The 24,483-nt window shown below is 40.1% G+C and overlaps 1 protein-coding gene across 2 annotated transcripts in view; it reads left to right on the forward strand.

The window, feature by feature from the left end:
• The window catches only part of ADAMTS18 (ADAM metallopeptidase with thrombospondin type 1 motif 18), a 107,159-nt gene that overhangs the window by 71,084 nt on the left and 11,592 nt on the right, over nt 1-24,483 (forward strand). For both annotated transcript variants that reach the window (XM_054048559.1, XM_054048560.1), the window contains 6 exons: nt 824-954; nt 1,087-1,210; nt 2,915-3,159; nt 17,148-17,289; nt 18,689-18,815; nt 22,639-22,843. In XM_054048559.1, coding sequence (XP_053904534.1) covers nt 824-954; nt 1,087-1,210; nt 2,915-3,159; nt 17,148-17,289; nt 18,689-18,815; nt 22,639-22,843 — 974 coding nt within the window. The remainder of the gene's footprint in view (nt 1-823; nt 955-1,086; nt 1,211-2,914; nt 3,160-17,147; nt 17,290-18,688; nt 18,816-22,638; nt 22,844-24,483) is intronic.

The raw sequence follows: 24,483 nt of genomic DNA on the forward strand, positions 1-24,483 counted from the left end.
TCACATGCAGAGTTCATAAAATGTATGCATAGCTGCATAGCAGCTCCATGTCTATCACAATAGTACTTTGTACCTCATTGTGTAGAACATAAGAACAGCCATACTAGGTCAGACCAGTGGTCCATCTAGCCCAGTATCCTGTCTTCTGACAACGGCCAACGCCATGTGCCCCAGAGGGAATGAACAGAACAGGCAATCATCGAGTGATCCATCCCTGGTTGTCCACTCCCAGCTTCTGGCGGTCAGAGGCTAGGCATACCCAGAGCATCGGATTGCATCCCTGACCATCTTGGCTAATAGCCATCCATGGTCCTATCCTCCATGAAATTATCTAATTCTTTTTTGAACCCCATTATAGGTTTACCCTTCACAACATCCCCTGGCAATGAGTTCCACAGGTTGACTGTGCATTGTGTGAAGTAGTACTTTCTTTTGTTTGTTTTAAACCTTCTGCCTATTAATTTCATTGGGTGACCCCTGGTTCTTGTGTTATGTGAAGTACATAACACTTCCTTATTCTCTTTGTCTACACCATTCATGATTCGGCCATCTCTCCCCTTAGTCTCCTATTTTCCAAGCTGAAAAGTCCCAGCCTTTTTAATCTCTCCTTATATGGAGAAGCTGTTCCATACCCTTAATCATTTTTGTTTCTCTTCTCTGCACCTTTTCCAATTCTAATATAATCTTTTTTGAGATGGGTCGACCAGAACTGCATGCAGTATTCAAGGTGAGGGTGTACCATGGATTTATATAGTGACATTATGATATTTACTGTCTTATTATCTATCCCTTTCTTAATCTACTTGTCTCTTCATGTTTTCAGAGGAAGATAGATGTAAATTGTACTGCACAGCTGAAGACTTTGACTTTTTCTTTGCAATGTCCAGCAAAGTGAAAGATGGAACCTTATGCTCCCAGAACAAATACGATGTTTGCATTGATGGAATTTGTGAAGTAAGATAAACTGAAGTTTCTTTCAGTAACAATGTCATTTTTAAGTGAACAATTGACTCCTTAATAGAAAATGCAGCTGTTACTTGAAATTCCCTTGTGTCTGAGTCCTTCACTTCTGCCTTTTGCTTTCAGCAAGTAGGGTGTGATCGTGGACTTGGTTCAAAAGCTGCTTTGGATGCCTGTGGAGTTTGTAAAGGAGATAATTCAACGTGCAAGTTCTTTAAAGGCCAGTACTTGATCCAGCACAAAGCTAATGGTAAGGAAAGCTTTTCCACATGATCATCAGCTCATTGCTCGGCTGGATCTCCATGTAGCATATGATTCTTCGCTCATTAGGTCAGTGGCTCAAGGTCCAGATGTAAACTGAAACTCACGGGGAGAGTGAGAGGAGAGTTCATATCTCCGCTGTTCCTAGGCTACAAGAAAACTATGACCATAAGTTTTCCTTAGTTAAATTGCAAGTATTTTATTGTTACTTAAGCCACTTTCCACACTCACCTGTTTTTTAAAGCAGTGGTGGGCAACCTGTGGCCTGTCAGGGTAATCTGCTGGTGGGCCGTGAGAGAATTTTACACTGACCGTCCGCAGGCATGGCCGCCAACAGCTCCCAGTGGTCGCGGTTCACCGTTCCTGGCCAATGGGAGCTGTGGGAAGTGGCGGCCAGTATGTCCCCGCGGCCCGCGCCATTTCCTGCAGCTCCCGTTGGCCGGGAATGGCGAACTGCGGCCACTGGGAACTGCGGGCGGCCGTACCTGCGGACAGTTAATGTAAACAAACTGTCTTGTGGCCCGCCAGTGGATTACCCTGATGGGCAGTGTGTGGCCTGTGGTTGCCCATCACTGGTTTAAAAGGAAGAGGGTTTAAGGTCGCAGGTGAGTGAAAAATATCTGAAGTATTTTGTCTTGAATGAGATTGTGGAAGATATAAAAAGTTGTTCATAGACTAATGACAAACATGCAGGTGCTTCTTGTTCTATTAGGAACTAGAAAGAATTTATGTGTATTTTGTGATGTACCTTGATTGGAACCTTTCAGCTGGGTTCTGTGGATGGGTCAGTATTTAGTGTGCAAGTCTGGGACTCAGGAAAGTCATCTTCAGTTGAGAGAGGAAGGATGGGCCAGTGATTAAGATCCTAGTGGAGGGGTTGGGGAAACGCAGGTTGAATTCTTTGCTCCCCCACAGACTTCTTATGTGACTTTGGGCAAGTCACTTAGTCTACCTTAGTTTTGCCATGTGTGAAATGGGGATAATAGCACTTACCTATCTCACAGGCATGTTGTGAGGCTAACTACATTAAAATTGTGAAGCGGTCAGATGGGACATGTCAGTAAGTAACAAGATGTAGAGATATAGCATTCAAATGGCTTGAGCAATTACAGAAGCAATAAGCCACTGGGAGTTTATAGACCAAGTGAGTTGTAGTGTGTGACCAGATTACAAATGGGTGAAATTTTGGGTGAGGGCCAAGCATAAATCCTTACTGTATGCATAGGTAAAACACAAATTCATTCCAATTGAAATGGCCTGTTTATAAGGCAGATCCCCAATAACTGGAAGATCTAGTTCTGTATAAGACCTTGCACAAACTCTCTGCATTTTGTTGCATTTCACCCCAAAAGTGTATTGGTCCTGTTATATTATAGGTATTACAGAGAAAACCTGGTAAAACAACTGAAACAGATTGATTGTTCCTGATATGTATTTAAAAAGAATTTAATTTTTCTTGTCTTCAGTCAAGAAGAAAAAAATAATAGAATTCCAGGGACTCATTCACCCACTGAGTTGCTCTAATTATAAGCTGGTGTAGAACCTTTAAAATCAATGTTGTTACACCATCATAAATCTAAAGCAACAATTTGATGGATCAGGACCGCTGTCTATATAATCCCTGGTTTACTCAAAAAAGGGAACTTTGTATTATTACAATTGGGAAAAATATTGCTTAATTCTTTCATTGTAGACTATTATCCAGTGGTCATCATTCCAGCAGGAGCACGTAGTATTGAAATCCAGGAATTACACATCTCCACCAGCTATCTTGCAGTGCGCAACCTGAATAAGAAGTATTATCTAACAGGGGACTGGACAATTGACTGGCCCGGAAAGTTCTCCTTTGCTGGGACAATTTTTGACTATCAACGCTCTTTTAATCATCCAGAGAGTCTATATGCAGCAGGGCCAACTAATGAGACGCTAGTCTTTGAAGTAAGCTTTCTTCTGTTTATTCTATCATTGATGTCTATTACAGAATTAGCCACGACAGCTTTAGCTCAGTGCTGTAGCTCTCAGACAGATTAAAGAACAGCATTGAGTCATGGTACTATTCAGACTTAACTGTATAGTCATGCTAGACTGAAAGGCCTTTCACCAGTGTGTCGAGGTCTGGCATTTAGTAAACTGTCACAAGGCTAGTGAAAAGGAAAATGTGTAAAACACACTACACAGCATTATTTCTCAGTTGCCACACAATTGTAATGGAGATTATAGGTTCATTCAATAAATGTTATACAATAAAATTCAGTGACGTGCAAACTAAATACCAAACAGCATGGTAAAGCGTAAGAGCCACATTTTCAAATATTTATTCTGAAGCTATATGCACATACAGGCTTTTGTGCATGTGGATTAGGTCATTGATTGTCTAAACACTACTTGTGGGTGCCTATGCAATTTCCATTCATGCAGCTTTGTAGCTAACACCATGTGGGAAAGAGGGTGAAAAAAAGATTTTTCACAACCAAGTCATTATCGCCTGGTCTGTCTGCCACATGTCCTGAGTCAGAGATCAGTGCAGCAGAAAGTGAACTTAGTGCTCATATCATTTTTGGTTTGGTTTCGTTTTAGAATTGCAGCACTTTTGCTCTGGGTAAGGAAAATCCTTTTCCGACCGAGTTGCTTTACCAGACTTTCCTTTAATGTGTCCCAGAACACTTGATGGCCAACTGCTAGTTGATGATAGTTACAGAGGCCCTAGCTACATTATTTTCTCTCTTTCCCTGGAAATCTCTGACAACTCTCTGGAACCTCCAGCTTGTCCATTTGGCATGTTTTGACTCATCCTTCACTGTCAGAGAGGGGAAGCAGGTCTTCCCCTAGGGAATTCAACTCTTTCCCACCCCGTGCACTAGTGCTCAGATTAGATTTCTACCAAATGCATTATTTTGCCTTCAGTGCACATGTGGAGGATGACGTTCAGTGTTGTACATCTTTCTCTGAGGCAGCCGTGTCTGGTCCTACACTCCATTACATTCAAAATACTTGTAATTTGAAAAAAGTGGTATCCTGCTGAAACTTTGCAGCGATGATTAACAAGTCTAGAGCTTCACATCTCACCTCTCCTTCATTCCTTTGTGCAGTAAAATGAAGCCACAATAAAGTCTCTTTACACCACAGTGTGAAATTTCTGCTTTCTTGGCTTCGTTCAGTATTAGCCAGACCTTTACATTTATTTAGTATAGTTTTTATCTGGAATATTTAATAATTGAGTTAAGTCTTACTTAGTCTTTAAGGCTCTAATTCAGGGAAATATTTAAGTCTGTGCTTAATTGTGTCCTTAAATCCCATTGAAGCCAATGGGATTTAAGCCCGTGTCTGAGTGCTTTGGTTTGGGAGGGATTGCTGAAGGGGGCCAAAAGAATTTTCTTATATTACAGTATATCTTGATATTTTGTGCTTTTTAAAAGCTACTAATTTATTTCATTCTCTGTATGTTTGTCTATTGACATGAACGTTTTAGCCTTAGGAGTGAAACATTTCAGACGCGAAGCCCGGTCTGTGCAGTCATGTCCAAAATAGCCTTATACCAAAGCTACTAGTATATGTACAAATATTAAGAAATAGGACACTGAAATCTTGGGAATCTAATTCATCATAATGCAGTGTAATTTGAGCTATATTGTTATAACCCTGAAGACTGAAGTATGAATAGTAAATTGACATTGCATAATCTGCAACAAAACAGATCACTTTCTAATACTCTGCAAAAATCTATTTTAAAAACCTGGTTTTAATGCCAGATAACTCGTCTATTTTCATCCTATCAAATTATGCTGAAGAGCGTCACTTAGGATTAACATTTAACTTCAGGCTATTGCTCCTATGAGAGCTTATTTAAACTTCCCATGTATTTTTATTGAAATACCTACACTACTAGCATTGGCAACCAGGGATTTTAATGACTAGAAAAGTTACAGTGCATGTAGGGCTATGTATTCAAAAATAGATAATCTATGGACTGTTAATATATATATATATATATATATATATATATATAAATTATAGAGGGTAAATATATATAAGTGACATTCAATGGACTTTATTCTTAAGCAATGCGAAGCATGTTGCTTTCAAAGAGGTATACTATTTTGGCTACATCAATTACTCTAAGCTATGAAAAAGCCAATCCAAAATATAAACAAACACAAATCCATTATTAGAAACCAAGTGTGCCCCTAAAATGTAACATGAAAATTTACTATTTCAGTACAAATGATGAAGCAGATCCTGCTTCAACTATGAATACCTAAGATAGGCAGACAGCATATCACAAGCTTGGGGGCCCAACCCTGCCAACATTTTTCTCACAAGAGTAGTTTTTATTTCCATTAAATAAGCATTTGTAGGATCAGGCCCTTATATATTGACAACTTTTTGTCTAGAAAATTGAGTGTTCTTTTTAAAATGTATATGATACTTTATATACAGTGGTGTTGTAGCCATGTTAGTCCCAGGATATTAGAGAGACAAGGTGGGTGAGGTAATTTCTTTTATTGGACCAACTTCTGTTGGCGAGAGAGACCAGCTTTCAAGCTACACAAAGCTGTTCCTCAGATCTGGGAAAGGTACTCAGACTTCCCAGACCTGAGGAAGAGCTCTGTGTAGCTCGAAAGCTGGTCTTTCGCGTCAACAGAAGTTGGTCCAATAAAAGAAATTACCTTACCCACCTTGTGTCTATGATGCTTTATTATTGTCAGTATTCTTCCAAGACCCAAGAGCAATTCAATTACTAGTTTCTGGAGAAGATTTCTGTAGGAGGGCACAATGGGTGCTCTTGTAAAAACCCACAGTGCATGTATTACTGGCATTTGCATGTATAAATTGAGTAAATGTATGCACATATAAAGGCGTGAGGTTCCTACATCTGTGCATGCCAATGCAAGGTTTTGTGAATGCACCAGTTGCATCTTCAGTATGATCCTTTGCATGGTAGATCCAGATTGCTTGAGCTTACTTATCTGTGCATTCCAGCACTCTCCAAAATGTCTCTATGAGATCCAGTTTGTACAGCATGAACCATGTTTTAAGAGATGGGAAGGTGATTGAAGCAAGATGAATTCATATTACATTTTTTGTTTGCTGACAATTTTTAAGATCCCTGGATTGTTTTTCTGTCACATACCTACATTGTTTCCTTTTTAGTTTCAGGAGATAAAGTATTAAAAAATCACTGAAGGCCAGATTAAGGAATTACCACATTCCCTCAGTAAGGGGCATCACACACTTGCACAATTTGGTCCATAGTTCTCCTTCTTCCTCTAAACGGGAAGTATCTGGGATCAGCCCTTTATCCCATTACCTTAACCTGTGCCTGCCTGGCTGTGCTAGCTGCAGCCCTGTGGGGCCAGATAAAGGTTCCATCCACTCCTTGCCCCTGCCGCTTCATTCCCAGCTTATCTATTTAGATAAGGAGTAGCAGAAATGTGGATGCTGCTCTCCCCTTGCCTTGTGATGTGCAAGGAAGCAAGTGGGACCTTATGCCTCCTTACTTCCCTGCCTGGATACATTAAACAGTGACAATCTTGCCCTAAGATTCCACTAAATATTTCATGAAAAATGCACCTAAGGGATTTTGGTTTTCCAAAATCAGACTTCAGCTGAGCACTTCATTTAATCTAAAACTTTACAGTATTCATTAAAATACTATTCAAAAATTGGTGTAAGGCAAGAAAAGCATGATGCAGCGCTTTTCATATTTATATTGGAATATTACAAATACATATATAATTATGGGAACCAGTCATACCAAGGAAGACAAAGGGGAGTGAATCTATAATTTAGCTGGGTTGCGGGGGGAAAAATACGAACTTGCATGGCCAACTATTTTTTGGTGGAAGAGAATAAAATTGGGATGAGAACAAGGAATGAAATGCATGAGGGTAGTGGTGTTTCATTACACGCTTTGTTAAAATTGCAAGAGCTCAATGAGATTTCAAAATCCATCAGAGCTTTTCCAGATAGGGCAGTGCGTGGAATCTCAGGTGGTAAAGTGCGGCAGTTACTCTGTTATGCCAGTGCTTCTTGGAATCAGTGCAAAATCCTGAAGTTACAGCTAGTAATATTTATAGTCTGCTGATTGTGGGTTTACAGAAGCCAATGAAAACTGAAACAACAAAAGCCCAGATTCACTGTGGATTCACAACCTAGTTCCCCAAATGGCCAGATTTTGGCTGGATGAAAAAATAGACAAAGCTTTATGGTGGTAGAAATGTGATAGTTAAATGATAATCTGGGATCAGGAATTAATACTAGGCTTTTAACATATGGTTTTGGTAAGGCAATTGTGTCATCTTAAGTGGAGACATACTAGAATATTTTTAAATGAAGTTCAATGCTCGACACTATTACATTTGTCTGAGATTCAGACATAGGTAATTTAAGGTCACCTGGTTTCAATTTAAAGAGGTTGTCAGCGTTTTTCAAAGAATTTAGCAAGAGATTTAGTTCAAGAAAGAACTTATTGTGGGTTCCACACTCCATTTGCCTAGTCTTAGAAATCAGGCCTGACAATGGTGGGAAGTAAGCATTGAAAATATGTTCTCCGTATTAGGTTAGCATCAGTAAGCAAAACAGCAAGGAGAACTTGGTCATCAAAAATTATGCAGCTTTCCAAAGGAGCTTGCAATGGGTCACTGACTTCCAGTGGCTCAAAACACTCAGTCACTCTCCACCATTGGCTAGAATTGTGGGTAAGGGTTTAAACTAAATGCCACTATTTAGTGGGAAATTTATCATAGATGTCAGAGAATAAAGTAGCTTTACCATGGATGGATAAATTGATTGGAATTCAAGATAATGTGATAACACATTTGCCTGTTTATCAGTGAAATGTGCTACCGTATCACCTGCTTTATATCCATATGTGAAAGCACAGTGACTTTCTCAGGATGATATGACATAAAATAATTGGGAACATTAAAGTCTTCAGCAAACATACCTGAGATATTGAATCAAGGAAAAAATGAAAACTCTGTGAAAGAAGATGGGTTTCAATAGCAATAAGTAGCAGATGGATGGGATGTTTTACAAAGAGGCGAACATTCACAGGAAGAGAAGGTGAATGTAGCTTCAAAGCAGGAAAAGATGTCTAATTAAAACCAGTAAATCACTTCCTCTTTGTTGGATGGGGAAAAGGGAAAGGAAGCCAGGTGGAACGACTTTACTGATTATCTAGCTGCCACTGGGAGACAGCCAGGTTGCAGTTAAAAAGCGTTACATTTGTTATTAGCTACTAGATGATAAATTTGTATTGATTTCCCCTAAAGAGAAAGTGAGTTGAAGAGAGCAGAGATGTGCTTATAAGATACAGATGTAGATCCTACATAAGGGATAAAAGGATCCTGCTTTAGTGAAAAGAGATTAGCTGGACAGTATCCCTTAAAATCTTGCATTTAGCATGCAAACAGTAAAAAGAAGGAGACACAATAACAAAAGAAGATAAATCGGAAACAGCTGCAAGTAGGAATGAAATCATACAGGACTTTCCAAGGATACCTCTTGTTGATTTTTAAATGACCTTAGAGGAACTGGCTGAAGAGTCCTGATTTCTCACAAGCTAATTGTAAGATATTATGATGCCGTCTAGAAATTTTTAAAAGGATATAAACCCCTGTGTTTCACAGCTTAAGCCAACCACCAAATGACAGGTGGAAGAAAGACCCTTCCCCTTCTGTAGCTGTCCACTCCAGGGTTCTTGTGCTTTCCTCTGAATCATCTGGTATTAGCCACTCTCAGAGACAGGGAACTAGATGGACCACTCCAGTATGGCGTTCCTGTATTCCTAAGAGGTTTTTTTGGCAGACTCCCCCAGCATACAGTACATGAGATTCTGGTCTCCTTTACACCGGTGAAAACAGAGTAAATTCTGTAGAAATCAGTGGAATGACTCAAGATTTATCGAGGTGTAAATGAAATCAGAATCTGGCTCGGTATATTGAAAATTAACAGGAAGTCAAGTTTTTTTGTATAACTAAGCTGCCAAAGAAATGTATTCGATTTGTAACCTACTAGGAATGCCAGTCCATTAAATGTCAGATTGGTTCATGCTAGGTGAAAACTGCAATGATCTTTCCAAGAACACCACCAGTTCAAGAAGATACTAATTTTCCCCACACAGAAGCCTGCAGGCTTATTGGTATACCTATAGAAATGACCAGTCAGTCCGAGAGATGGAAGTGACCACAAAAATCTAAATCCATACTTAAAACTTCTCAAAACTTGAATCAGCATTTTGATTCGAGACCATCTTTGAACATTACACAGATGCAGTATGAGAAAATATCAAAAATATTTAGTGATGCTTGCTGGTTCTAAACAGTTGACAAAATGAATGATTATTTCCGTAAAGGGCAGGTAGGCAATAACTAGCATGATAGCTTTATTTGGTCCTTGTTTTAAAATATATTTATTACTAATTACAACTTTTGTCTACCTGCCCTTCACAGAAATAATCATAGTTTTCTCGACTAGCTACAAGCACCATTTTAAGTTGTCTTGTATATCATGCACTGTCAGGCTTTTATCTTAAGTCAATGAAATTAATAAATATATTACCAGTGGCTTAATTTATGTTTGTTACATGAAAACCCAGTTTAAAACTAAAAAAGCCAGTCATAAAAAGGATGCGTTGATAGGCATTTAAAAGGTTTGACTCACAAATTTAGGTATTACATGGGAAACCTGGGATAGCTATGAAAAAAGAGCCTTAAACAGAGAGGCAGATGCACAGCTGGTTTAGAAAATTTATTGTTTTAGCTTTGAAATCAAAATTAGCAGCAAAAGAAAAGGTTTATTTACTCAAGAGAATTCAATTTATCCATTGTTTTAACATTTTATGCCCTAAGCAAAAGCTGCAGTTCTCGTTCTTCAGAATAGATTTGGCAGATTCCAGCCATAGAGCCTGTGGTTTTCAGACTCAAGAAGCTGTAAATTTTATAACTCTGCGCCCTGCGGTCCGAGCTGCTGAGTGTTGTGTCTGAAGTCAGGTGGTTGGTGTGTTAAAGGTAGACATTAAACAGTTCTACAGAGGACCTGGAAATGTTTAAGAAGGTTGTTTGCCAGCTGTAAATTTGGGAGCAAATGCCAGTTGGCTGAAAAGTCTCTGGAATGAGTCCAGTTAAGTAGACTGAAGCTGGAGGTCTTTCCGAATTTGTAGGTCTAACAACTTGGCTATATATGCAGACTTTAAATATTGGGTTACTAAGGAAGGGCTTTATAGTGAATGTTTGAAAATATGACAGAAGAGCTATGTATATGCTTGTTTCTTTGTCAAATTGCAACTTTCCTTGATGATAACTTAGATGAACATTACACAATACGTTTAACATGAATGCCATGGAATATAAATTATATTTATGCAATTTTCAGTTGTACAATACCTGGTCCGCAATATTTTAATATAGCTAGATTATGTCCCCTGTTACTAGGCTGAGCAGGGGTATAAGGAGGTATTAGGTCCCTCTCTCCCCTTGCTCAGCATACCCAGCTCTGACATCCAAATCTGATGCAGAATGCAGTCCCTGTTCTCCCAGTATCTCCTCCTGTTTTCAAGTGATTAAGGAGGGTTCTGACTTATGCGGCTTACTGGCCAGAATAGCTGAGCAGGTATAAATAGGGAATTAACATGTAGCTTTTCATTGGCTGCAGTCATTTGTTCTCTTTATTCACCTTCCCCAACAGCTTCTAACACCTGTTTTTAAAACCATCAGCGGTCCAAGGCTGCATGTAAAAAAAAAAGCAAACATTTGTAGAAATAAATAATATGTGATTAGTATTGGCAGTGACACTTAACATCAGGGTCCTATTGTGCTGGGCACTATATAATATACACAGTGGACATGATCTTGTGTCATTGGCACCTTTCCTCTTGCGGGAAGGTCAGACAAGGTATGCTATTGTTACAAAAAGGGCATAAAGCCTTTATGAATCAATTTACATGTCATATGGCAGAATTTGGTCACCTGAGCAGGGTCACTGAATGGGCTAATCAGAGCTATTTCTGGAGACTGCAGTAAATATAAAACATCCCTACGGGTAAGGTCTTTGCAGCAGGGACTGTCTTCATTGCTTGTAAAACATGTAGCACAGAGGAGTCCTGGTTCATGACTGGAACGCCTACATGCTACTGCAATAGAATTAATAAATAATAATAATTAGTATTATTGAACTGCTTTTGTATGCCAACAAATCCTTCACAGTAGCCTTTCAGTTTCTTTTATAGGCAACCAGGTAGCAGTCTGTGGCCTGACATGACCCATTGTAAGACCCTTACTCAGATGCTTATATCTTTGCTAAACTTTAATCATTTGGGCTGAGGTTTCTACCTCAGGATTTTGCGAGGGGGGGTGGGGGTTGTGTTCTTTTTTGGAAAATTTCAGCCAAAAGAGTTTAGCCTAGGGTCGGCAACGTTTGGCACGCGGGCCGGGCCAGTTTATTTACCTGCTGACGTGGCAGATTTGGCCGATCGCGGGGCGGTGGGAAGCCGTGGCCAGCACCTCCCTCGCCCGCGCCGCTTCTCGCCGCCACCATTGACCCGGGACGACGAACCACGGCGAGTGGGGGCCGCAATCGGCCGAACCTGCCGCATCAGCAGGTAAATAAACTGGCCCGGCCCGCTAGGGTGCTTACCCTGGCGAGCCGTGTGCCAAACGTTGCCGACCCCTGGTTTAGCCATTTCTGAGTGAGGATAGAGGCGGGGGGGAGAGGGGGGAGAATAATGTTTTGACCATGTTAAAAATTTTTGGTGACCTTTACTTGGAAAGCTGTAGCACTCCTAGGCTTTGGAGCAGGGATTTGAAATTTGGCATGGAGGGGGCCTTTATGTCAGGGATTTTCCCTGTGAAAATCTGCCCAAATTTGGCCAAGTTATAAACCTTTGAAAAAAAAATCACAGTTTGTGCATGCTCAGAAGAGACCTGCCAGAGCACTGTAGCTAAATTCCTCAAAGATTCTGTCTGCACTGAGCATGCTTCAGCCAGGGCTGAATAGGACTTTCCCTGCAATTGTAGCTCTAGGATGCTGTGGGTGGGACATGAGCACCAGAACGGAGATCAGGATTCTCAATGCCCCCTTCTGATACCCAGGCAGCAGCGTGGTCAGTCGCACATTCCCAGAACACCAGACATGGGGTGCTAGTGGATATGGCATTGGCCTGCCCCTGCTGGCATGACCTCACACGCACAGTACATGCGAGGTCACACTGCACGAGGGATGCCATTTTAAAGACTGGGCATACCACTGGCATGGCCATGCACACATGCTGTGTAAGAGAGGTCATGGTGGCAGGGATGTGGGAGTGACACATCGTACATGATGGTGTCCCCCACATCCGGTTTTGTCTCAGTACCAGATGGGAGGACAAATATTACAAAAGCAGGACTGTCTGGTTTAAGACTGGATGAATGGCCTGCCTACCAGGCAGTGAGAAGGAGGAAATTGCCTGATTCAAATGCAGATGGGACAAGATTCAGACCTGGGAGTGGTGAGGGAAGTAGATTGAGTCAGGGAGTCTGGGTGAACGGGAGGGAGACTGCGACTGGAGGTTGACAAGAGCGTGAAATTGCACATAGGAGTTGGGGTGGGGAGTAGACTGGGGCTTCCTGGGCAAGGAGACTGGGAGTCAGTGAGGATAGAGAACATGGGTGAGGGCAACTGGAGGTTTGGGGGCAAAAGAGACAGATTGAATAAGGAGCCTGGAGGGGAGAACTGGGAGTGGTTGAGCATCAAGACTGGGGACAAGAAGCCAGCAGGGCAGGGGGAACTGGGACTGGAATGAGAAGCCTGAGGAGTGGAGACTGGCACTGGCAGGGCCGGCTCTACTGTTTTCGCTGCCCCAAGCAGCGCTCCGAATTGCCGCCGCGGATGGTGGGGGCAGTCTGTGTGCCATTAGGGCGGCACGCACATTTCTGCAGCAGCGGCAATTCGGCGGCAGCTTCTGTCTTCAGCCGGAAGACAGAAGCCGCCGAATTGCCGCTGCGGGCAGCTGAACATAGAAGCTGCTGCCGAATTGCTGCCGCTGCAGAAACGTGCGTGCCGCCCTAAGGGCACATAGACTGTCCCCGCTGTCCGCGGCGGCAATTCGGCGCGCTGCTTGGGGCAGCAAAAACACACGGACTGCCACCCCTTGCAGATTGCCGCCCCAAGCACCTGCTTGGAATGCTGGTGCCTGGAGCCAGCCCAGGGCACTGGCCAAGTGAGGAGAATGGGACTGGGATGAGGAGCCAGAGGTGGGAAAGAGACAGGACTGGGTCAGTGACAGGTTGGAGGGGATGGCTGAAGGGGTCAAGCTTGGGATAAATGGGCCCACTAGAGCACACTCCCTTGCAGAGGCTGGAATGGAACCCAAGATCCCTGCATCTCAATTCCTCTGCTGTCAGCAAATATTTGAGAAAACCACTGGAAAAGCTGTGTCTCTCATCCCTCTGTAGAGCTGGTCTAAATAGCAATTCGAAACCTACTATACTCTGGTAGCTGAGGTGACAAGGATCTTTGTGGTGGATCTAAAGGATCCAACCCTGCTGGTGGCTCGTGCAGGTGTCAATATGATGCTACATGATAGAATTTCTGTTTATTCAGTTTGCTTTTTAAAAAACCTAGCAAATTATACACATCGACACATTACAATAGCGTTATTAAGATTGCAAAGTCAAGCACATGAAAATTAGGAAATGCCAGAAATAAGGTTGCAACACTAATTTTTCCCTCCCGCACCCACCCCATGCATGTGCATTATGATACAGTCGTTAATGATATGATCATATGCTATCTTTTGAAAGGACCCCTGCCTCATTCAGTGCACAGAATGGACCTGCTCTGGGGACCGAATAGGGCTGTACAGTGAAGGAACGCGTTGTCTGTAAGACTCCTGCTCTATTTGTTACAGAAGCTGGAAGGTGTGTAGTGAATGAAGCAGGGCAGTGTTGGAAGAAAAGGGATGGTCTCACATTAAAGGCAGTAGAATGCTGCCCTGGAGAATTGGATTCTATCCCTGCCTGTGCCACAGAGTTACTGTGTGATGCTGGGCAAGTCACTTACACCAAACATTTCACAGGTGGCCACTAATGATGTGTTTCTCATTTTATGAAAGTCCAGCTTGAGACCATGAGGCTGATCTCTCTCCGCTGCAACTGAAGTCAATTGGAATTGTGCTTTCAACATATAACGTGCTCTATGATACCTACAGTGAAAAAATCAGTTCCTAGGTGTCTCACATCGGCACCAAAAATTAATGGACATTTTTGACTTAAATCTCTCTGTGCATCAGATTCCTATTAGTAAAATGGGGATGATACCATCCTGTGATTTTACTGGGGTGTTGAGAAAATTATTTAATGTTTGTGAAGCACTCACATGCTATAGCTATAGAAAAGTCGATGACAAAATGAATAGTTCTGCCTTCTGAGCATGGTTTGATCATTGTGCAGTAAATAAGGCACGGAGCCACACATTAAACAACGAGGATAAAACTAAATATAAAATAGTGGCTCATAAAGCAAACATCACCCGTTGTGTGCACCAAAAAAGGCAGGGGTCCTGTGGACAAATAGTATGTGATCATGTAATTAAAGACTGTCTCATAATATATATGCACAGAAAGGCCAAATTAAGGTTACACAGACAACCTTAATTCTAGTATTTCCTAACTTTTGAGTGTTTGACTTTGCAGCCTGAATAACGTAGTTTTTCTGAGTATTATTACGAGAAGGTGACACTTGATTCTATCTTCATATATATACTATAAACATTAATATTGACTATTCTTTAAAATGTGACAATGGATAATTACTTTAAATACTATTACACACATGCATACAAAACGTATCTTAGTGTTGTCATGAATCAAACTCATAGCCATATGTTGTTTCCACCGCTGGTTTCACATAAAATACCCAAACTGAAACTCATCTGAGTATTAGGTGTTTTGTATCTGAATCTTGCAATAAACCAGAGTATGCTATTATTCTGCTGGATAAATATATTTTGCCTGTTACAGTCCTGAACTCCTATATTCCCACTTTGGATCAATATCAAGATTCACAGACTGAAATAAAATATCTGGCTAGTAGCAATGGAAAATATATCATCCATTTTTTTTCCCTGCAGATGTAAATAGCACTCTGTCCAGATCCTTCATATGTTCAACGTTATTGCACTGGAGTTCGTGTACATTCCTTCTAAATTTTTCACTGTCATGGGTCATTTCTTTTTTCCAATATATACATTTTCAGAATAGTTTAAATCCCGTGTCTTCCTTTAAAAATTTTATTATGTTGCTCTTGATCATAAAAAGATAAAATAAAAGTTTGCTGCTGGTTTTTGAAACCCCTCTGTTTAGCAACGACTTCTACCTACATAGATCTACTTGTGCAGACATTTGGTGATACTGACTGCCCACCATATTTTACTAATGTCCCTGAAGTAAGTTATTAACATAGACTGGAATCCTGTTTTAAACTGTAATGCTTATCAAAAACTGTGGTTAGGAAGTGAAGTTAACTGCACCTGCTCTATATCTTTGTAGTGGCCCTATTGTTCAAGGAATAAAACTTAATAGAACACTGTAATTTTAGAAGTATTACATGCGAGGCACAGTTTCTATTGAACATGGATATTAGTGTATTTTAGCTGCCAAAACTCCCCTATCTAAAAGAAATGTTATAAAATGGAAATTTCTGCTTCAATTCAATTTTGAGTTCAAATATGTGTCAGGCTTTTATGAAGCTTGTAATTTTTGTTGTTGTTGTTGTTGGAATGACTGCAGTAAATTTTAGGAAGTTGTTCCCATGAAAGGTGCAATGTAATTCACCAGTAATACATTAAATATAGTGAAAACACACATTGAGGAGCACCACCAGCAGCCAGACCACCTGAATGAAGTGGCCAGTGCATTATTGTAATCAAAAGACATGTTTTCTATAAAATGTCTACTGTGCGCCAGGTCTTAGACCAAAAATAGGATGGGCGATATGCCAATGCACGAGGGAGCGATACAGACTTCCCCATCTTAGACATACTTGGGCAGATCCTTGGCTGGTGTAATTGTCATAGCTCCATTGACTTCAATCACCCTCTGCCCCACAGACTTCTCACCAGCAACTGCATTTGCTGTGGATTTACTGTGTGACTATAAGCATGTAGGAGTACCCGTTTAGCAGAAAAATAGCTATTTTGTGTCCCCAGGAACCAGAAGCAAGAGAGACATCTTCAACCACATCGACTCCAACCATCACCCACATTCCTCCTTCACTCACTCAGACTCCATTTCAGCAAGGTATTTAGCACTGAAGCAATGGGACTTAAATGCCTTGCTGAATTGGAGTTCAATGCTGGAAAGAATCAGCTAGCTTAACATCCTGCATAGCACAGGACATTGAGTTTCACCCAGCATCAGAGCCTGTGGCTTCAAGCAAGCAGCTGAATCACCACAAGAAAAGTCCAGTACCCGTACAGAGCCCCAGTGGATTCAGGGGTCCATGTTTTAAAGAGGCATTTATTCTGTGTAGCCAAAGAACATGAAGGGCAAGACCATATTGAGAAAAATATTTGTCATGGTGCTCTTGGTGTCACCTCATACTAGCAGATGCTATTTCCACTTCCTGAACCTGATCTAACTCCCACTGAACTCAATGGGCTCTTTCCATTGATTTCCAAGGGTGTTGAATCATGGCCCACATTGCATGCACTATTCCACTGTGTTCCCTGTTACATGAAGTGCCATCCCCGCCAAGGTTTGGAACCAGGACATTTCAATGTTACAAAGGTGCATTGTATCCGCTGGAGTTAGTTCTGAATACTCTTTCAGAAATGTAACATGTATAAAAATACTCCATATAGACATCTTTAAACGTTCTCAGCTACCTTAGGTCTTCCAGAATTTGCATATTTTTAATTCCCCTCTTTTTCCCCCCTAAACTCTTTAGATCCTGTTACAAGGCAAAAATCCAGGTATTGCTTGGGAATACACATTCCCCAAGATCATCAGTGAGAACAAGACATCTGCCAAAAGACATAGCTACTCCTGGGTGACAGTGCAGTCAGACTGCTCAGCTTCCTGTGGCGGGGGTAGGTAGCTCTCCTACATCCCATCCTTACTTTCTTTCATTCCTTTTTAAAACACGCTCCACTCCAAATCTCTGTAGCTTTGTAAAGGTCTAAAACATCATGTTCAGGAGGCAATATAGAGCATATGTAAATGTAATCCCAAATAGCTGAGTTCATCAGAGTCTATCTCTGAAAGTCCATGTAGCTGAATGATAAACTTTTTCTCTTGTTTTCCATGAAACATTTTATTATACATTTATTTATTTTTTCTAAATCCTGGAAATTCTGTCATTAAACCTAATTCTGGGACAAAGAGTGGAGACAGGCAATAGGCATGGGAGAACACGTAGAAAGAAAATCTAAGCGAGGCTCATGTAAATATTTTGTAAGTTTCATTGACATATTTACCAACAAATCAGTGGAACTATTCATGGAGTAAGGTGCTATTCAGCATGAGTAAGGGTATCAGAATCTGCCCCCCGGAGAGTAGCATACAGGTAAAATCTCTATTTAAAAAATAGATAGCAGTAGCCAGAAATGCCTCTGTATTTCCCAGATTTCTCTTTGTTGGGCCCACAGACTGTATGTGAAGTAAGTTACAAAGTAGAAAAGTAAATCTATGGAATGCTCTTAAACCATTTGCAGCCCCAAAATCAATGGACTATCTGTATATGGAATGAGCCTAGTACATGTTCCACAAAAAGTTTCAATGGGATTATTTGTGCGAAGTAGGGTGAGAAGACTTTGGCTCAGAATAAATTCACTTGCAATCAAGAGCATACAGCTGTTTTGCACATTTACCAGAGTGTGTGTCAGAATTGCTTCATCAATTCAGAAGGCCCTGAAGTTCCAAATGGTTTGGGTTCAGACAAATGCAGTTTTCCTATGATTAACTCTTAATATGTTGAACTCATAGGGAAAGTTCCCAATTGACTTTTTCCAACAAATATGGTTCAAAGTAGATATGCATCAGGAACAGCAGCCTCAAAGAATGTAAAGATAGCTATAAAGGTAGAATAAAAAGTTGACAAAAGGGTTTGATGGACAGTTTCTAAATACTCGAGAAAAGCTCTAAGAAATTTTCTCTGCTTGTTTCTGCAGGTAGATGGAACTCAAAGAGTGGCTTGGTGTTTGAGTCTTACATTTTGCAGAGATCCACCTGTGGTTTTAAATTCTGCCAATACACTGTTTGTCATAAAAATGTTATATCTGACTTCAGTGGCAGCCGTCACACCTATATTGCAGAAAAGTGAATTAACATTAATACAAGTGGCCAAATTGGCCCCACCCATTGATATCCATGGAATTGTACTAGGGATGAGTCTGGTCTATGTTATTTAACCTTCTACACTAGTATCCTAAATATAAGGAGAAAATGTAACAATTTATTTTATTGTATTTCTTTTTGATATCTCCTTAGGGCACATTACAGCAAAAGCTATTTGTTTACAAGATCATCGTACACGAGTTAATTCCTCCTTTTGTGGCCCAAGGACAAAGCCTTTAACTGAAACAAAACTATGCAATGCTAATCCCTGCCCAGCATAGTAAGTGTTATTTATTCCTGTAGCGTTACTGTGTGTTTGTGTTTGCCATACTTTCTGATAGGCACATAGAACTGTATATCCCTCTAATTGGCTGAACCCACCACAGCCATGATTGTTATATGAACTCAGCACATTTAGTGAAATTTAATGGGATTTGTTTCCCCATCCAGGAATATGTTGGTGGGATAAGTCAAAAAGTTTTGCACTGTGGAATGGCCTTGTTTTAGTTAAAGTTTATAGTTTGTAATAAATTTAACACCCTTAAAAGTGGTCCAGTAATCGTTTGAAATTTCCTGCAAAATTTTAAAATTATAACACAGGACATTAAATCCAAATGGCAAATTATACAGTAGAGGCACAAAAAATAGAGATAAGGTTTAAATAGCGGTAGCGTATCACATGAGAGCCCCATATGCCTGCTTCAGCAGTTTCTTTGGGTTGCCTTTAGCCACACTATTGTCTGAATACTAATTTTAAGTAATCTTCCTAACCAAACAAAATCTGTTTGTGTGTGACTTATCTTCTGCCAAATGTATTTTTATCCAATGGACTCAATTTCTTATAGACGGAAAAAACAATCTCTGATGTTTCCAGCAGTTTTTTTTAGTTATTTATAAATGCCTTCATTTTGACTTGGCATTGTCTTCATATAATGTTTCTAAAATATAACATTTATTTTAATCATGCAACAGGGCCACGTATGCAACTGCCTTACTATTAATGGGAGCTTTCCATGTCCTTTGAAGCTAGTATGTCATACGTACTGCTAATAAGAATTAATGGTGAATAAAAAACATTTTTGACATACAGCATCATTCGTCCATGCTGCATTAAATTGATATGCTCAGATTCAGTAGTTTAAGATTGTATAGGGCCATATCTTCAGCTGGTGAAAATAGCTCCCTTGAACTCAGTGGAGATTATATCATTTAAGGATGTTGTCCATAATGTTACAGTGTGCAATAGCTTCCAATCCACTCATGCTGTAAATGTCCTTAGTAATACATGACATTGAGAAATCAAAGAATAATAAGTGATAAGCAGCAAATAAAACACATATAAATTTGGTAGGCATAATAGGCAAGAGAGAAAGACAAATGTGTCTTACTTATCATTTAAGTCAATATGATATTGCCATGACATAAAAAAGAAGACAAAATTTTAAGGTTCAAGGACAAATCTTTACTGCACAATGAGAACAAAGAGTCATTAATATGAGAAGGAATAAAATTACTACTCAGTTCATGCGGTAAGAATACACAAAGGCATCGGAATTGCATACTATTATGATTGGAGTTAAGGGCTGCCAAATCTAGTCATAATTATTGAGCTTATTTGAACTAATGGACGATACTCTTGAAACATAGCCAAGATACTCTTGGAAAATGGCAGTTTACAAGCGGGCATAAAGCAGGTTTATTGCACTCTTCCATATGAAAAGGTAGATTTTCTAAACAACTACTGTACGTAAGCTTTTAAAACTATTTATTTTTGGCTGGTTTACGTATCAAACTGATTAGCACCATTAGTATAACTAATTAAAACATATAGAATTGATTAGACCCAGGACTTTTCCAGACGCATATGTTTCAAGGTAGGCTACAAAGGAGAAGACAGTTCTTGAAACCTAGTATTGACCAGATTTACTTGAAATAAGTGTTGTATTATTTTCCCAATTTGAAAAAAGCAAACATTTATTTCCTGACAATGCTATTGTCAAAAAGCAGAGAGAAAACCAGGCTGAGTGAAAGCAGGTTGTTAAGCCGGATGAAAGTCTCAGGTTTTTCAGATTCCCACTAGAGAGAGTTAAAAGGCAACCTCCATGTTTCTTTATTGCTTCCTTAGAAAAGCCTTCCAAGCTTTCCATATCTGTTTCCATATGTAGTCCAACAGCAGCAGACCACCACAGTCCTGAAATTGTATGGAATGCCTGACGTGTGTGTTAAAATTCCTTTGTCCTTAGATTTGGTAGCTTTAAACTTCCCATAGCTTTTGGTACCTAAAAATCTGGATTGTGATTCAGGAATTCTTCTTTTCCCAGAGGAAATCTTCCAAGGGAGGTGTCACGCATTTTTAAACATGCAAATTAATTTTGATTTCACGCAGATCTGAAATACAGTCCAGTGATATGGTGCTCAACTTCCACATAGTTACAAGAGTTCAAGTACTTTCTGTCTGATATAAGCAGCTGCTCTGGTTGCCTTAGGGCTTGTGCTGTGATAGTGATTGGGAGAGTTGGTGGCCCATGCAGTTGTGAATTAAAAGGGACAATCTCCATGGTTCATATAATGAAAAAGTATGAGAATTCCTGTTTTAAAAGATTCAGTTTAAAAGATTCAGTGCTTGATATTGGGAGAAGATTTTGAAGACTCATTAATTTGATTGGATCAGTTCATGGTTCTCCCATAGGCAGAGGATTTGTTTATATGTTTCCTTGTGCTCCCTCCATCTGTTTGTTGCATCCACTTGCTATCTATAGTCTTTCACGTAGATTGTGAGCTCTTTGGGACAGGGACTGTGTCTTTGCTATATGTCGTACACCTAGCACAATGAAGCTCTGCATTCTAGGTGCTACGGTACTACAAAGAATATTACTCATTTTCAAACGTGAACCCCGACTGTGCAGTTCAGCAATACATCTGAGGACCCTGTGTGATTTTTAGTGACGATATGCATCAGTGGACCTTGTCGGGTGATTGGAGGATATATTTGCCCAGTAGTAGTCAGCTGGTTAATTTGATATAGTTTTATTTAGATTTCAGATAATCTTGCTGGTTAAGCTGCCAAAAGTAGCTTGTCTCAGAACATCATCTAAATCCTCTGAACTCTAATGACAGGGTTGTTGAATTTAGCAAGCCATTTCTTTCTTGCTTTATTTTAAAGATCCACAGAACTTTGTAAACGCATTTATTATCCAAAGCAAAGACAAGATAACAATTGAGAGGAAGACTAGAATTGGGCAGCACCAAGAATATACGTAGGTCCATGTGCATTAGCCTCCATGTCTTTATACATTGGGGGTTGCATGCATAGAGGCTGAGCACCTGCAAAACAGTTTTTGAAAATTTGGTCCTTAGTGTTCTCCTTCTGCCATACTGGCTTCTCCTTCAGAGTCTGTTTTGGTAGGTCCTCTCTTTCTTTTCCTATACTTCTTTAGGGTTTCACAAGGTTTTGTCCTTGGCCTCCTCTTCTCTTTCCAATCTCTCATTTGCTCACAAGCCTTCAACTAATATCTCTACCTGGTCACATCTGACCTGTTTTACTCTACCATAACTTGTCCCTCTCTCGGGCTGCTCCTGCTGGAAGTCTCACCATCAACTAAAACAGAACATGGCTTGAACCCACCAAGTTCCACAATGTCCACCTGTGTAACACCATGAGAATTTAGCGTGCCCTTTGTTCCTCTCCTCTCTCCTTCTGTTTGTTGCACTCACATGTTGTGTCTTGTTTCATATTAGATTAAACACTTTTGGGGCAGGGAATGTGTCTCTCCACGTGGTTGTACAGTGTCTAGCACACTAGGATCCTTAATCCTGATTGAACCTTAGGGCGTTCCCACACTGCAAATAAAAATAATAATTACTGGAAGTTTTTCCTGAGCAAGAGCTACGAGATTTATTCTTGTTGCATTTCAAAATGTTCTTTGCAGATAGATTGCATGAGTCTTGCACAGGAATCTTGTCAAATTATCTAACAGCAACACCAGTCAAATGGATTGAATAGATTGGATTTTGCATTTGAACTTAGTCCTTGCTATACTGATTGTACAGGGTGCATTATAAGACATGTGTTTGTAAGAAATAAATTCATTCTCTCCTGTAAGCTGGTCGACAGGTGAATGGAGTGTATGCAGCAAGTCTTGTGGTGGAGGGCAACAAAGTCGCCCAATTCAATGTGTCCAGAAGAAGACTTTTCAAAAGGAAGAGGTGGTAGCACATTCTCTTTGTCCAGTCAGCACTCCAGCCCAAGTACAGATATGTAATGCCCAAGACTGCCCACCTGAATGGAGCCCTGGACTGTGGTCTCAGGTAATTTAGAGAAATAGTCAGAATGTTTCCTTTTGCCAGAATAATAGAAATATTGGTACTGAGTCCAGTGATAGAGGTAGCTGGAATGAACGTGTACAGAATAGTTTTCTTCACATAGTTATATCCTGCCTACTTTGGAAGGTCTGTGTAGGAAAATAATAAGGACAATCTAATTTGTTTTTAGATAGCGACCTTACTAAAAGAAAAAGCATGGCTGGTATAAGTGGATGCATAGACTTGCATCTGCCTACCCTAATTTGGGATTTGTCCCTCAATCAACAGAGGGAAAAGGAGGAGCTTCCTAGTACACACAAACACAGCCACAGGATTCTCTGGTTTTCTGAAGGACAAGACTCTGGTTTCCTTACAGTCCTAACCCCCACCCCCCACCCCTTTCTGACATTAATTCATACAGCAATATTAACATTTCTCAGAGAAGAAATATCAACAGAGGTACCACTAATCGAAAAAGAATAGGGTTAGAATGGCACATGAGTGCACATACACATTTTTGAAATGCAGGCAGATGAAGTTATGTTTTACTCAATGCTACATGTAGTAATCACATATTTACTTTTGTTAGTGTAGCCCATTCCAAGTAAGTAATTTAGTAGTGCAGTAAATTACTATTAGTGGCATAAGTCAGTAGCAATGGGCCCCCAGGCACATTTCTGTGTGTACACACCCTTTTTCAGAAATGTATGAAAAGCATGAACACTCTGAAGTTAAAAACTCATTTCTGCTACTTTTGCAATGATGCTGGTGCTGGCACATAGTGAATGTTAATTTAAGGGTAAATGAACTGCTGCGAGAACTGATACTGTGGATCTATGTCAAAAGAAGCAAAGTCCATTTTAAGTTCTTCTGTCTTCATTTAATGAGCTACAAGAGTGATATAAATCTGTTGTAAAAACTACTGTTTTTTAATTCTAGTACTCTTTGTGAGAGTTAGAGAGGACTGGATCTAGGTGGTCACTGTCACAGAAGACATAATGCCTTTTGAGGAGAACAGAACTTCTCATTATCCTAGCACATTGCAAAAGAAGAACAAAGCTACTCAGTGGCTGCAGTATTAAAACAGTCAAAAGGAATTACTATTTGTTTTTCAGTGTATAGGCAAATCTCTGGAATTCACTGTTGCAGGAGCTTATGAAATCAGATATTATGGCTAAATTTTTAAAGAATATGGACAATGTTTTCAACATTAACAAAGTTTGCAGTTACATAAACAAAAATAAAGGAAATAAAATATCATCCGACAGGACTTAAATTGAGTCCCTGCAATGAGTTGAGAAGGAAATTGGTCCACAGATACATGATTCCCTAATTGGCAAGATATATGATAGAGGTTTCTGAGACTTTAAGGTATATGGATATCACCTTTTCATGCTTTTCTCTGAAACCATGAGGCTAGAAACTTTCTTTATTAAAAAAATGAAAGCTGAGCTCATATATTCATGCAGCTCCAGCAACCGGTTCTTTAAGAAAAATCACCAGTTATCATACAAGTTGGTGACACTGGATTGGAAACTGACAGAAACTGCAATTATGCAAGATCAAATGAGCCAGTGGTTAAATGTAGTGGCTCTTCTGAATGATACTTCAAAGTTGGATCCATTTGGCTTTTCAGATAGATATAA

Source organism: Malaclemys terrapin, chromosome 14 (genome assembly GCF_027887155.1).
Source record: "Malaclemys terrapin pileata isolate rMalTer1 chromosome 14, rMalTer1.hap1, whole genome shotgun sequence".
NCBI lineage: Eukaryota > Metazoa > Chordata > Testudines > Emydidae > Malaclemys > Malaclemys terrapin.